Genomic DNA, 14,850 nt, shown 5'->3' with positions numbered 1-14,850 from the left:
TTCTTTAAAATAAAGGGTTTAATATTCACTGCAATGAAAGTGGAGTTGAATATGTCTCATTGACATACATGAACATTTTATAAGTTGTAAATGCTAGTGCAAATATTTTACTTATCGAGTGTGGACAGGTGTCAGAATGTGATACAGAGTATTTCCACTGCAATGGAGAAGATGCTTGACTTATTAATACAATGCAGCCTCTTTGGAAGAAGAAGCTGTGTTTGAAACGGGATGTTTTGGTGGACATGGATCTATAACGCCTCCTGTGGGGCATCAGTTGGAACATGTGGTAAGCAGGGTGAGAGGGGTCAGAGATTATTTTATTTGGCTTTTTTCATAGTGTGTTTGATATATAGTGATTCAACTGATGGGAAGGGTTTGCCAATGATCTTGGATGCTTTTTTAACTCGGCGAAACCAGGGACAGTTGTAACACGTTTTGCAATTTTCCCGATAAATCAGAAACCATTTACACTGGAACTGTCCATTTACTATATTATAAACTTCAAACGTGTCAGCTATTATGTAGAAATGTTGATATGCTACGTATTACAAGGGTTGAAACGTAGATATTCAACGTTTCTGTAGTTTGCAGAAACGTACAATGCCAACGTTTTATTTTGGCGACCAGGCTTGTTATTTTCCTTATTTGTTTTCAGTTTCCCTCCTGACAGTCAGTTTGGAGGTGTGTTTGGCTCGTTTGGGGAACTTGGTGTCATCTGGAGGGATTTTCTCACTTGAAGCGGTGACAGTGGGGGTTTAACTGACGGAATAATAAACATAACCATAAAACAAACCGTCCTGTGTGGAGTGTGCATGTTGCTGACACAGAAGTATCACCAACCAGACCCCACCTGGTATGAAATTTATAATGACATGATATGAAACACCTCTATTATTGATGGTCATTATCAAAGTCAAACTCCATGTAGGAAGAAAGAGCTGGCAGCAGTAGCTTTCTGTGTGGACACCGCAGGCGTAGGAAAATGTACATTATTTGAAGGTAAATGTTTACATTTAAAAGAGGCAAACAGTAAAAATGTGAAAGAAAATTGAATAGTAGGTTATCGTTTTATAAATCTTTTGTATATATGTTACAAATGTTTTCAAACTAAGGAGTCAATGTTTGTTATCAACTGAATGTGATGTAATGTCATTGTCATTTTGGGGATACATGTTGGTGAAGAAATCCTACTCCTAGGCTAGTTGAACTCTTGAACCTGTTTCTATCTGAGGGTTGCTTGCTGACCTCTGGGGTTAGCTAGAGATATCTTTGTCTTAAGCCTACTGTTTTAGAGACCATGCTTGTTTGTAAGAAGGTGTAATGGTTTGTGGAAGTGTCCATTTAGGGACCAGACTGTTTTTAGCTTTGTTTCTGGAGAGGTATAAAGCTGTCAAGTTTGAGTTCACAATCTTTAGGGAAAGGGCCAGCTGAACAACATGCTTTCTCTCCAAAAATACAAGATGATTGTATTTTTGTTTGTGTTTGGACATTTGTATAATTGTTACTGATGATGTGATGGATTGTACAGTGTTTACAACTGCTTCAACAAGTAACAATGTTTAATGCTTTCTTTATGTCTCCATGTGCCTCTTTCTTGAGAGAAAATTTCCACAACAAAGGCAAAATGCAAAAACTACAACTACTACTAGTAATATATACATTCTAAATCTTATCTGCTAATTGTCTATTTATAGTTCAGTAAAGACGTTTTTGTCAATCCAAAGGCTCAGTCTGTAATCCAGAGTAACCTAAAGTGCTGTTCCATCACAAAATACAAAACACAGCATTGGAAACTATCACTCTCAAATACACTGATATGTCTTTTAGTACAGACAGTTGAATCTGACAAGATAAAGTCTTGTGGTGGCAGTTTCTGTCATAAAATATTCACAGTTATCCCTACACACACAGTTTGCTATTGTATTCTCTACTGACAGTACAGTTGGACTCCTTTTCCTATGTCTACACACCTGCACAGTCCGTCATTGTCCTTTCAACAGACAGATGCTCCTGGCCTGTCATCTCTGCAAAGTAGTTAGACCCATACATCAGATCAAAGAACATCACCAAAGTTTAAGTTGAACAGTATCAGAATAAGTATAACATATTATATGTAATTATACATATTGTATTTTTCCATTACATTCTTCAATTGGCATTTCTATTAGTGGCCTTGGTATTGTGCATGATGGCTCACTGGCACATCTAAAGGGGACACAGCCATTATTAACATCATAAGCTGTGTTTTTTTCTGCTATTAAGAGTCAAAATGTCTGCAGTGAGGACAGTCTGTGTAAACAGAAAATAAATTGTAAAGAGTTAAAAAAGCTTTTACATTTAAACTTTTTTTGTTTGCTTTTCTATTTTCAACTTGCCATTTCATGATATCAATTTGTCCTTTCCTTCAATTTATTTACATTCTCATGTTTTATCTGGTGGCTCTAACTCAAAGTGTTACATGACTGACTGTACGCATTACTGCACAAGTACAAGAAAGCTTCCCTCTTCACATGCTCAGCTGTTCAGTGCTATTACATCAGGTACAACAGACAAAGTTAATGGCACAATATGTAGAAACATAATTAGTATCATTTTTGTATCAAAAATTAGAAACACCAATTTTAACTAGTTTTTGGACATTTTAATTGGCAGTGTCTATATAAACTGAAGACCATTATAGGCTGTGCTGTACTGATATCATACCACACAGTTTCACTGTAAACTCAACTCTAGTTTACCGTAATCAAAATATTAAGCAGCTAAACTGAACCATCAGACACCGTTTACACACGATCAACAGGTGACACTCCTTTCATAGTGAAGGAATGTCATCTCTCATGAATTCTATCAGACAGTAGATAATGAAATAGGTTCTTTTAATACAGAAAACGTTATTTTTTCACCTTATTGTTTCCAACTAAGCAACCTAGATGGTGTCAGGTCACCACTGTTCTTTTGTTTTCACTCTACAAGGTAAAGCCACCCCTCTTCAACGCTATCGAGCCAAAAATGGATACAAATTGCCTATCTATCGAGTGGGCGGGCCTGGTAAGCTTTTTATAAAGCTGACCAGACATGAAAACCCTATTCACTGACCATACCAAGGACTGAACTCTGCAGCGACCGAGCATCCATACCACGGGCAGATCATCTCTGCAAGCCTCCTCCTTCCAGGTCTGCTGTCTCTGCACAATTTATGTCTGTTTACCAATAACATGGATTGCTAAGGATGACTTATAGTATTAATTTCAGAGTCACCAGTATAAGGTTGATTATATTTGACAGATTCAATGTATATTGTCAAAATGTTGAGTGTTAGAGTGGTGTCTACATGTGAGAATAGTATACTCATAGGTGCCTGAAGAATGGAGCATGTGGAGCAAATACATCCCCATTATTCAATTAGGGGGAACAAAGTTATGGTTTTGCTACCCCACTTTTTGTCTTTCTAAAAATAAACTTATCATACAGTCACTGCTGTCAGGTAATTATATTTAAGCATCTTATATCAATGATCATTTAATTATTTTCAGCAACTGACAAAAAGAAATAATAAAAAAATAACACATTTTGGACACTTTGAGTTGGTTCAGTTGAACCTGTCGTTGATCGATCGGGTCAGACTGATAGCGCTGTGAAAGACACACAGACAGACAGAGTGGAGCTTTTCTTCACAGTGTTTAAGTGTCTGAATGAACAAACAGCCAAATGTTCAGTGGGGGAAAGTGACTTATTTAGACTTCTATGGACTACTTTGCTTTAGTTTCAGTTTTAGTCAGACTTTGGATGGAATTATTTTTAAATACGAGGACGCATCACTCAGTGTACTGATCTCTCATCTAGCTGCTCCGCACTGTGCTTTCATTGTTATGATTATTCTCTCATTTTCTCATACAGGGTAAATGAGAGCTGCAAGTTCACTCTAAGGGTTGCTCCCCCATTTTAAAACATAACTAGGCGCCCATGAGTATACTGTTTTTTTTACTATGGAGATATTTTCCCATGGTTGGAGAAGCACAATGCAAAGCTTAGATATTGGTGCAACAAATAGAGTAGTTCATCTATTGTTAGCTTCTGTTAAAGTTCCTTTCTCTGTTGCAGCAGATTTTACAGCAGGATTTTAATAACCATACCAGTGTTTTTACATGTTTTGTCTAATTGGTGCTCCAATATGCTGGTGGGAAGCTCTAACATTTAAAATTATGTCAAACAGCAGAGGTTTTAGTTCAAGAAGCTGCCGAATTCACATAATCCTATATACAGTATGACTGTTCCTGCTTGTCCCTACTTTCCCACAATGTACCTCATTGTACATTACTGTTAAGATAGCCACCTTTCAAGTTAACCGATGTTGGAGCATCCCACCAGCACATAATCACACAACTATTGTCAACCACATAAATAAAGATCAGCCTCATCAATATCACAATTAGGAGTAGAAGTATAGCTGAATAGAGAAGGAATATAGATAGAATGGTGAAATTATTCACTGTATTTACTGCGGATTAAAGGACACGTTCACAATTTTTCAAGTCTGTCCTGAAACAATAGTCAGGTGCCCAAATTGACGTGTTTTTTCTTGTCATAATCATTCCTCCTGTTCATACTGACCATTAGAAGATCTCTTCATAATATACTTACAATGTAAATGATGGGAGACAAAATCCATAGTCCTCCTTCTGTGCAAAAATGTATTTAAAAGTTCATCTGAAGCTAATATGAAGCGTCCAAATTAGTCAAATCAAGTAGATATCTTTCAATGTTATGGCCTTTTTAGTGCTCAACAGGAAAACAGTCTGTTGAGACATAAAGAGAGAATTTTTTACGACCAAGACTGTAAATGTGGAAGATATCCATTTTATTTGACTAACTCAGACGACTGAAGCCTCACATTATCTTCAGATAAACTTCTAAATACATTTTTGCTCAAAACAAGGACTGTGGATTTTGTCCCCAATCACTTCCATTGTAAGCAGCGTTAATTTAATGTTAATATGGACATATTGGATTTGAAAACCTGTCCTTTAAGAGCCTTTCCTTAGCTGTTCTAAACTGTGTGTGTTTGTATTGTTAGTCATGTGGTCTCCAGGCCTTCTGCTCCTGCTGTTGGGATCCATCTGCCTCCTCGTATTGAGCGTTCCGACAGATGCTCCTGGCCTGTCATCTCTGCAAAGTAGTTAGACCCATACATCAGATCAAAGAACATCACCAAAGTTTAAGTTGAACAGTATCAGAATAAGTATAACATATTATATGTAATTATACATATTGTATTTTTCCATTACATTCTTCAATTGGCATTTCTATTAGTGGCCTTGGTATTGTGCATGATGGCTCACTGGCACATCTAAAGGGGACACAGCCATTATTAACATCATAAGCTGTGTTTTTTTCTGCTATTAAGAGTCAAAATGTCTGCAGTGAGGACAGTCTGTGTAAACAGAAAATAAATTGTAAAGAGTTAAAAAAGCTTTTACATTTAAACTTTTTTTGTTTGCTTTTCTATTTTCAACTTGCCATTTCATGATATCAATTTGTCCTTTCCTTCAATTTATTTACATTCTCATGTTTTATCTGGTGGCTCTAACTCAAAGTGTTACATGACTGACTGTACGCATTACTGCACAAGTACAAGAAAGCTTCCCTCTTCACATGCTCAGCTGTTCAGTGCTATTACATCAGGTACAACAGACAAAGTTAATGGCACAATATGTAGAAACATAATTAGTATCATGCTGTGAAAGACACACAGACAGACAGAGTGGAGCTTTTCTTCACAGTGTTTAAGTGTCTGAATGAACAAACAGCCAAATGTTCAGTGGGGGAAAGTGACTTATTTAGACTTCTATGGACTACTTTGCTTTAGTTTCAGTTTTAGTCAGACTTTGGATGGAATTATTTTTAAATACGAGGACGCATCACTCAGTGTACTGATCTCTCATCTAGCTGCTCTGCACTGTGCTTTCATTGTTATGATTATTCTCTCATTTTCTCATACAGGGTAAATGAGAGCTGCAAGTTCACTCTAAGGGTTGCTCCCCCATTTTAAAACATAACTAGGCGCCCATGAGTATACTGTTTTTTTTACTATGGAGATATTTTTACATGGTTGGAGAAGCACAATGCAAAGCTTAGATATTGGTGCAACAAATAGAGTAGTTCATCTATTGTTAGCTTCTGTTAAAGTTCCTTTCTCTGTTGCAGCAGATTTTACAGCAGGATTTTAATAACCATACCAGTGTTTTTACATGTTTTGTCTAATTGGTGCTCCAATATGCTGGTGGGAAGCTCTAACATTTAAAATTATGTCAAACAGCAGAGGTTTTAGTTCAAGAAGCTGCCGAATTCACATAATCCTATATACAGTATGACTGTTCCTGCTTGTCCCTACTTTCCCACAATGTACCTCATTGTACATTACTGTTAAGATAGCCACCTTTCAAGTTAACCGATGTTGGAGCATCCCACCAGCACATAATCACACAACTATTGTCAACCACATAAATAAAGATCAGCCTCATCAATATCACAATTAGGAGTAGAAGTATAGCTGAATAGAGAAGGAATATAGATAGAATGGTGAAATTATTCACTGTATTTACTGCGGATTAAAGGACATGTTCACAATTTTTCAAGTCTGTCCTGAAACAATAGTCAGGTGCCCAAATTGACGTGTTTTTTCTTGTCATAATCATTCCTCCTGTTCATACTGACCATTAGAAGATCCCTTCATAATATACTTACAATGTAAATGATGGGAGACAAAATCCATAGTCCTCCTTCTGTGCAAAAATGTATTTAAAAGTTCATCTGAAGCTAATATGAAGCGTCCAAATTAGTCAAATCAAGTAGATATCTTTCAATGTTATGGCCTTTTTAGTGCTCAACAGGAAAACAGTCTGTTGAGACATAAAGAGAGAATTTTTTACGACAAAGACTGTAAATGTGGAAGATATCCATTTTATTTGACTAACTCAGACGACTGAAGCCTCACATTATCTTCAGATAAACTTCTAAATACATTTTTGCTCAAAACAAGGACTGTGGATTTTGTCCCCAATCACTTCCATTGTAAGCAGTGTTAATTTAATGTTAATATGGACATATTGGATTTGAAAACCTGTCCTTTAAGAGCCTTTCCTTAGCTGTTCTAAACTGTGTGTGTTTGTATTGTTAGTCATGTGGTCTCCAGGCCTTCTGCTCCTGCTGTTGGGATCCATCTGCCTCCTCGTATTGAGCGTTCCGACAGGCTCTCTGCCGAGCAGTGATCCTAAGGAAGAGCAATCGGAGGAAAAAGTGCCTAAACTCAAGGCCGTTGTTAGCATGATGAAGCACATGGGCAAATGGGTGAAGGAAAATCCGAAGATGTTGGGAAAGCTTGGTGCCTCAGTTTTGCAAGACTTTCAAATGAACACCCTTTCAAAAGGACTCAATTACATAATGGCGATACCGTCAGAAGGACAGGAGGACATAGATGCTATCAAAAGTGGAGTCAAATCTCTTGATATTAAGCTTGACACCTTTGGTGCAGAAATGAAGTGGAACGCCGGGGCAGGTGGAGCGTACCAAACGACAATAATCAACATAAAGAAAACCTGGGTTAAATACAATGAGCTAAAGTGTAGTTCTCAAGAAACTGGCGCAAAAAAGAAGGAACTCGAGGACATGTTTTTCACATTTTACAGCCAGTATGCAGACAGCACTTCACTCTTGTACCAACTGTTGACAGCTAAACCAGATTCTATTACAAAAAACCTTGGAGACGTTCTGGCTGATAAATTAAGATGTCATGAAAAAGATATCACAACCCAATTTTTGTATTTAAATAAACTCATATGCAAGAGTAATATCCTCAATGATAAGTACTATGAATTCAAGGGTGCAGACACAAAAGCCAGAGTTAAAATTGATCAAGAGATGGCGTCCCAGTCTGCCTCAGCTTTGGTCCAATCGCACCATAGATGCATATCTGACAGTGATACTTACATAGAGAGGGATATTTTTGAGCAAATTGATGACACCAAAACAAAAGAAGAAATAGCAAAGACTGTCAGCGATTTTTTGACAAAAACATATGACAAGTATCAGTGGATGGTTTTTGCATTTACTACCATAAACACAAAGGGTAGGCCAAATGTGCTAAGGACACATGTTTATTCAGGGTTTACTGAGGTAGAGAAAGGATCAATCACAGTGGCTGTAGCCAAGCAGGTGAAAGGGACTTACACCAAGGCTGACGATGTTAAAAAAGCTATTAAAGAATGCTTATCCAAGCATAAAATCTGTATAGATATACCAACTTATTTAAACCAATGTGATAAAATTTTTGGAAAAAGTTTGTCTCAGACATTCACAGCAGTGCATGCCTTTAAACTGAAGGATCACACTACCACCAGTGCTGTGGAGGAAGAACCAGATGATGAGGACCCTGAGATCCTCCCAGAAACCCCTGACAACCTCCTCAATACTGAGTCATCTAAAATCCCAAACGTCCTTACAGGAGACTGTGGTAAAAAGCCTGCAAAACTTGCCGGGAAGTATATTGTCTTCATTAAAAGTGATGAAGAGATAACGGGTGTGGATCCTTGCTCTAAAGTCAAATGTGAGAACACTGGCGAATGTGTTGTAGTATCAGGCATAGCAATGTGTAAGTGCAAGTACCCGTTCTATGGTGAGAAGTGTGAGAACAGCTTAGAGGAGTACAAGAAAAGCCTGCTGAAGGAACTTGAAGGAGGGCAAAATGCAGATGGTTTTTGCAATTCTCTGCGCTTAGGCGATTAATTTTTATAATGTTTTGGTAAATGCTATCAGCACAGCAGCAATGCACGCATTAACAGTTTGTCAGGTGAAATGATGACCACGTTCACCATCTCAATACATGAATAAAGTTAAGGATAAGGATTAGAGAAAATGGTAACATAAAACAATTAGACTTCATTTCTAAAATATAACAAATATATTGACTGCTTTTATTGATGTGATGATGTACTTAACCCTACATTGATGTCATTTTCTGTTGTCTGTCCAGAATTATCTTGTATAGACTTAAAAAATGTTGACATTCTGTTTTGAGCTTTGAGCAGCTAATAAAATCTGAATTCAAATAAACTTGTTTTTTGCTTCTTTAAAATAAAGGGTTTAATATTCACTGCAATGAAAGTGGAGTTGAATATGTCTCATTGACATACATGAACATTCTATAAGTTGTAAATGCTAGTGCAAATATTTTACTTATTGTGTGGGCAGGTGACAGAATGTGATACAGAGTATTTCCACTGCAACAGAGAAGATACTTGAGTTATTAATACAATGCAGCCTCTTTGGAATCCAGTGGACATGAATCCAAGCTGATCACAGCCTCTGTTCCAGTGAAGGGTCTCTGGACTGGTTTTTGAAAGAAAAGGAGGGAAAACACTGGATGGATGATAGGACTTTAAACAGCACTGGTACACTGCATTAAAGAAATCTGATTATGGACCTTTCAACGTACATCTGCTTTTCCTTTATTTCAGTTCATATATGAAATAATTAGTGTAAGATCGCAGTATTGATCAGCTGCAAAAAACTTTGCACTTTTTTATTTCATACATCAGCCTCTCAAGCACTTCTTAACCGTTTAACATACTTTTATTTTAAATTGAAGTTACAAAACATTAATAAATGGCTGTAAACATTTCCATCAAATAGAGTCAAAGTGCAAGAAATAGCCCACATCATGATTGTGCTCACACTGTTTCCACTTACAGTGTTATAATTCTCACATTTCCAGACTTAAATTTCTTAACTTTAGTTTTCTGGTCTGCAGTATGAGATAATATGATGAGCACAATAAATGAATTATTTGAAGATTCTAGACATCATGCCTGTTGACCTATGATAAGATTTCTTTCCCATTATTGTGAATGACTGTTCAGAAATGTTCCACCAATCAAAGAATCAGTACCAAGGTTCCCAGCCACTCCAAACTCTGCCAAGCACGTTGGGGTCTGTGGCCTGGTCAAGCAGACAGTCCACCTGCTTCTCCACTGACAAGCCTGCAGGGGGAAGCCTGGCACGGATGTTGTGCTCCTCAGTTCCCAAAGCCACGGACTGCATCCCTGAGAAGGCAGGGTCCTTCTCAAAGCCCAGCTTCAGCTCCTCACTGACAAAATAAACCAACATCTAATCACACACAAGCAGGATTCAAGGTTCAAATGTCTTTTTCATGAGAAAAATACAAAACAACAAAAACTGAACACGGTGTCAAAGGTACTATTTACTGTAGAGCCGTTATATTAGGTTGCGTTACTTGAACCAGATGTTACTTTCATTATTTCCATTCATCATACATATAAAGTGTTATCATCTATAGTTCAGTATTAGGGCTTTCCACAGACAACCACTGTACCATTGTGTGATTGTATAATACTGTAAATTATACAATCTAAGCATTTTTTTTTTTACCACAGCAGACATCAACAGTATAAGCTCTGATCTAATCTTTAAAAAAAAAACATTAGCCATTTTACAATGTAATGATGTACCTGGTTATAGCTGCTGGATTTACTCCTTCAAGTTTTCGTCTGGCAAAGTTCACCTTCTGTAGGGGATACCAGTTGATTTCTTTGGTGTTTACGTTCTCAGTCCAGGTGCCTCCCTTCTTCAATTGTTTCAGCTCAAAGTTCTGTATAAAAGCAATGATAAATTCCATTTGTACTGCAGTTTGAAAATATATTTAAGTGCACAGAGTTAAAACAGCAATCCCAACAAAGACTGAACATAATATCCTTCACAAATGTACTATTTATTGCAGTATTATTCATTTGTATTGCATGATATTGTACAGGTGTTGATGTTAACAGGCAACTATTTTGATAATAGAATAATCCTTTTCATTATTTTTTGCAAAAATGCAGAAAATATGCAGGATCTGCATTTTTCCCTATTTTGCTCTTCCCAATTTAATTGATTCAATCTGCCTGGCAAAATTAACAGAAATGATCTATAGTTCACTTATCAGATCAGATATTCTACATTTAGTGGGAACCTTGTCGCAATAGTGTGATGGTTACCTTCCAGTCCAGCAAGGGCTCCTTTACAAACACATCCATGGTGTTCAGCAAAAGGTCCGGCTCAGCCCTGTAAGCTCGGAGGGAGTGGACCATGACACTCTGGATCAAACCCGACTCTTTCAAGGGTTGCATTAGATTCACAAACTGTGGGGTCAGCCGGAAAGGCATGAGCTCAGGCACTGGGAGGAACTAGGAAGAAGAAGATTGCAGGGAGAGGGAATTAATTATACAGGGGCATGGTTGTTTTTACGTTACGTTACGTTCACACCGGAGCCAATTTCATCAACACTGCATGGCTGTGTTTTGGCAGTGCTGAATGATGTTGACAGAACTTCTTAGAGTTTCTCTTTCTCATATGATGTGAATGTTGATCTTAACTAATTTGAGACTTTCACACTCCTAAGAGTCAAATAGTATCATAATTATTTGATTTTTTTGGGGGGGGGTAATACTCTAAATTCCTAGTAAAGCTTAAATGTGATTTAAAACAGCTGCTCTTAGTTAAAATACCTTCTCTTCCACCCCTCAATGACACAAACATAAGTTACCTGTGTGGCTGAACCAAATGCATGACCAAAGTCAATGCCAATCATGCCTCCTGTTTCCATGTTGATCATGAAGTTGGAGAGATGGCGATCTCCGATACCTAAAATCCAATGGCTCACACACAGTAAAGCATGGGAGCTGATGAAGTGAGAGCGCAAGGATAGAAAGGCCTCGGGACTGTTGCACATCTTCAGAAAAGCTCTCCTACAAATTGAAAACGAGGAAAAAATGTTAAACTGCAAGTGTTAACCTTCATGAGCAGTTTTGTAATACAGAGATTAAACTTACTTTAGGAGATCACTGGGCACATGCTGCAGCACCTTCTGGAAGTTGCTGACGGTATCGGTGCGTTTTGCTTTCCTGGTAAAGAACAAACATGTTGTAGCTGACAGCTGAATAGTAAATTACTCAGTCAGTCATAAATACTAGCTGGATCAAGCAATTTATGAACAAAAATGAACATTCAGGAGACCTACTGGTAAGCCCAAGCGTATTGTGCGATAGGTGACACTTTTGAATTGAAGCTGGAGAGCCATTTACTGTAGACTTCAGTGGACCTTAAAAAGAAGAAATCACTAATATTATATAACAAAAACAACACTGCATTTTCACTGTTGCATAACACATCATTTGCACCTGCAAAAAGCTTTAATTATCAATAAAATCAGACACTCAAACTCATAAAATCATCATAAAATAAAAATATCAGTGCTTTATGCTCCACAATGCTTATTGTCAGCTGGTACATTGTAAGTACTATAAAAATATGTGCTATAAAAATTTTGATGTCTGAGGTTTGATGTCAATATCATCTATCACACTAAGTAGGTTACATTGACTTCATTTAATTATTATAATAACATTAAAGAAAAGATAAAAGTCCCTGACAGAAGCACCTCATGTACTTAGAAAAGAACAATTTTTGATTTTTTTTAAAAGTTGAAAACCTAAACCTCAAAGCAATTCACTTTATATATTTTGGACAAAAAAATAAGATTTGCAAATCATAATAATTGATAAAGACTGTGCAAAAAATACAAGGAATGTAGAAAGTTTTTCTTATAGCACTGAGGATGATGTTTCAACTTCATCACTGAACAGAAGGAGTACATACAAGTTATTAGAGTGAATCATATATACTGTACAGTACCTCCCTGCCTTCTGCTGCTCCTCCTTACTCATTGTGCTTATCAGGAACTCTTTCAGAGTACAGGTGTTCTCCATCCATTCAATCAGACCAATTCTGAAAAGGCAGTGAGATGTGATTACCCTGGCAAGTTGATTTTCTTGGCAGTTTGCCTACATAAAAATTCAGTATTTGCATTAAGTGTAACTGGAAGGACAGATAAAAGCCCAGTACCTAGTCGTTATGGGAATGACTTGATATGTGCGGAGCTGCAAGCCTCTGTGTGTGCAGGTAGTGTCATGGCTCAGCAAAATGTTCATGACTGCAAAAAGCTGTTCAATGCGTTGGTCCTGACGGAGGTCCTCCCCACCCTTCACCAGGAAGGGGTGGTCACGCTCATCGTCCCCACGGATGATCAGACGTTTAGGACGGCGAATAGAGGACATCACCTTTACCTGCAGCCCATTAATTCACATTAATTAACTGGCCGGCCAACATAGACAGGGTGCTATTAGAACATTTCTGACTTATTTTATGAAATATATAAAAAAACATACCCTTTCATCAAAGCCAGTTATTTTTGCGTGATACTCTGGCAAAGGTTTACATCTGCCGTCATATTGTCCTACAACAAGAGGAAAGAAAACAGCTTCATCAGTGAACAGAGTACAACAGAAATAATCAAAATAAATCTTTTTATTATCAGACATACCTTTAAATACAATGTAATCACTAGAAATAACTAAAAACTACATTAAACAGATGTGTTAACTACTTTCTTAAAGAAATGAAAGACATGTCAATACTAACAAAGAGTTCAGATTACCAAGATTTCAACACTGACCTGGGATCTCCAGCTCATTGCTGAATGGATCTGGTTTAAATCCACTCAGCCAGGGTGAGTATTCCTTCAGGTTCCCAGGTTCCCTCTGAAATCCACGCATGGATGCCGCCAGATCTTCCACCTTACGCACATAGGTTTTGTCTCTTCTCTTCTCAAACAGCTTGCTGCCTTTAGGTCCCAGCAGGTTCTCCACATCTTTAGCAAATTTCTGTTAAATTAATACAATAATATAACAGGTTATTTTGTTGCTTAGGAGCTACACCTGTACTCTGTAAGTCTCTGTGTATTTGTTGTGAGTCTTCAAAAATATAGTCTTTTATCACTTCTACTACTACTACAACACAAAAATTCTTTAAGTTAGTCGATTAAAGGTTTTTCAGTTGTTGTATGTGGCATAGAGCCAAAAAAAGGTAATCAGGCAATTCAAAAATAGCTAAATTAATCACTAAATCACATTGTTATTTAAATAATTTAAATGGAGTGTAAAAAGAAATGTATAACTATATACTTTTCCTTTAACATCAATACAATTGGCGAGGAAAATAAATACATTTTTTCCTCACCAATAAGTTGATAAATCATTTCATTTTTTCACATTTTATCTTACTTTATTTTACTCTTCTACTTATCTCTCACTCGCTAATTTTATTTTTCAACTCCTTCATTTTCCTCTAGCATGTAAATGATGCAGTGTAAGTGTGGATATGAAAATAGCATATGCAGAAATAATCACTGTAAGACAAAGGAAAAAAATACAAGTGTAGACATACAGAAAGTCAAACTTCAATAAAAACATTTGAAACAGAAGCTGCAAATTCACCATTTGGAATAGAGGAAAAGAATGAAAAGTGCATTTTTGTAATTGGAAATGTTGTACAGTAATATCTGATCTTTGCAAGATAAAAGAAGAAAGTAAAGCACAAACTTGGATAAATCTCTTGCGAAACATTCCATGACCGTCTGTGTTACGATCCCCGAGTGAAGAGTGCATCTCATCGTACAACTGGCCCATCCGCTTCTTGTCAAAGCTTGGTTTTTCCCATTCATTTTTCACAGAATCCCACCAATCCTGTGTGGACCAAATAGCAATTATCAACGACAGACCAAAAAACCAGCAGGTGGCTGCTTATTTCATGGTTGAACTTGCTCTAATTACCCTGAAAATCATCTCAGGATTTGTAAGCTGCTGCAGTGCATCCACAAACTTCTTCACAGCTCCTCCATTATCCAGCATGCTGCTGAGCCTGTTGACACACAAACAGTATTAATAAACATCTTCA

The 14,850-nt window shown here is 37.2% G+C and overlaps 1 protein-coding gene across 1 annotated transcript in view; it reads right to left on the bottom strand.

Moving 5' to 3' along the window:
* Positions 1-9,548: 9,548 nt before the first annotated feature.
* The window catches only part of prkdc (protein kinase, DNA-activated, catalytic subunit), a 36,006-nt gene continuing 30,704 nt past the window's right edge, over positions 9,549-14,850 (bottom strand). The window contains exons 75-86 of the mRNA XM_042399200.1: positions 14,727-14,814; positions 14,496-14,639; positions 13,571-13,778; positions 13,284-13,351; positions 12,961-13,181; positions 12,751-12,843; positions 12,077-12,157; positions 11,889-11,960; positions 11,603-11,804; positions 11,055-11,243; positions 10,527-10,666; positions 9,549-10,144 (exon numbers count right to left, since the gene is read on the bottom strand). Of these exons, the coding sequence (XP_042255134.1) occupies positions 9,940-10,144; positions 10,527-10,666; positions 11,055-11,243; positions 11,603-11,804; positions 11,889-11,960; positions 12,077-12,157; positions 12,751-12,843; positions 12,961-13,181; positions 13,284-13,351; positions 13,571-13,778; positions 14,496-14,639; positions 14,727-14,814 (1,711 nt within the window). The 3' untranslated portion in view covers positions 9,549-9,939. The remainder of the gene's footprint in view (positions 10,145-10,526; positions 10,667-11,054; positions 11,244-11,602; positions 11,805-11,888; positions 11,961-12,076; positions 12,158-12,750; positions 12,844-12,960; positions 13,182-13,283; positions 13,352-13,570; positions 13,779-14,495; positions 14,640-14,726; positions 14,815-14,850) is intronic.

The sequence above is a fragment of the Thunnus maccoyii genome, chromosome 21, assembly GCF_910596095.1.
Source record: "Thunnus maccoyii chromosome 21, fThuMac1.1, whole genome shotgun sequence".
NCBI classification, from domain to species: domain Eukaryota; kingdom Metazoa; phylum Chordata; class Actinopteri; order Scombriformes; family Scombridae; genus Thunnus; species Thunnus maccoyii.
The sequence above is the reverse complement of the archived record's forward strand: the minus strand, read 5'-3'. Positions and strand labels throughout refer to the sequence as shown.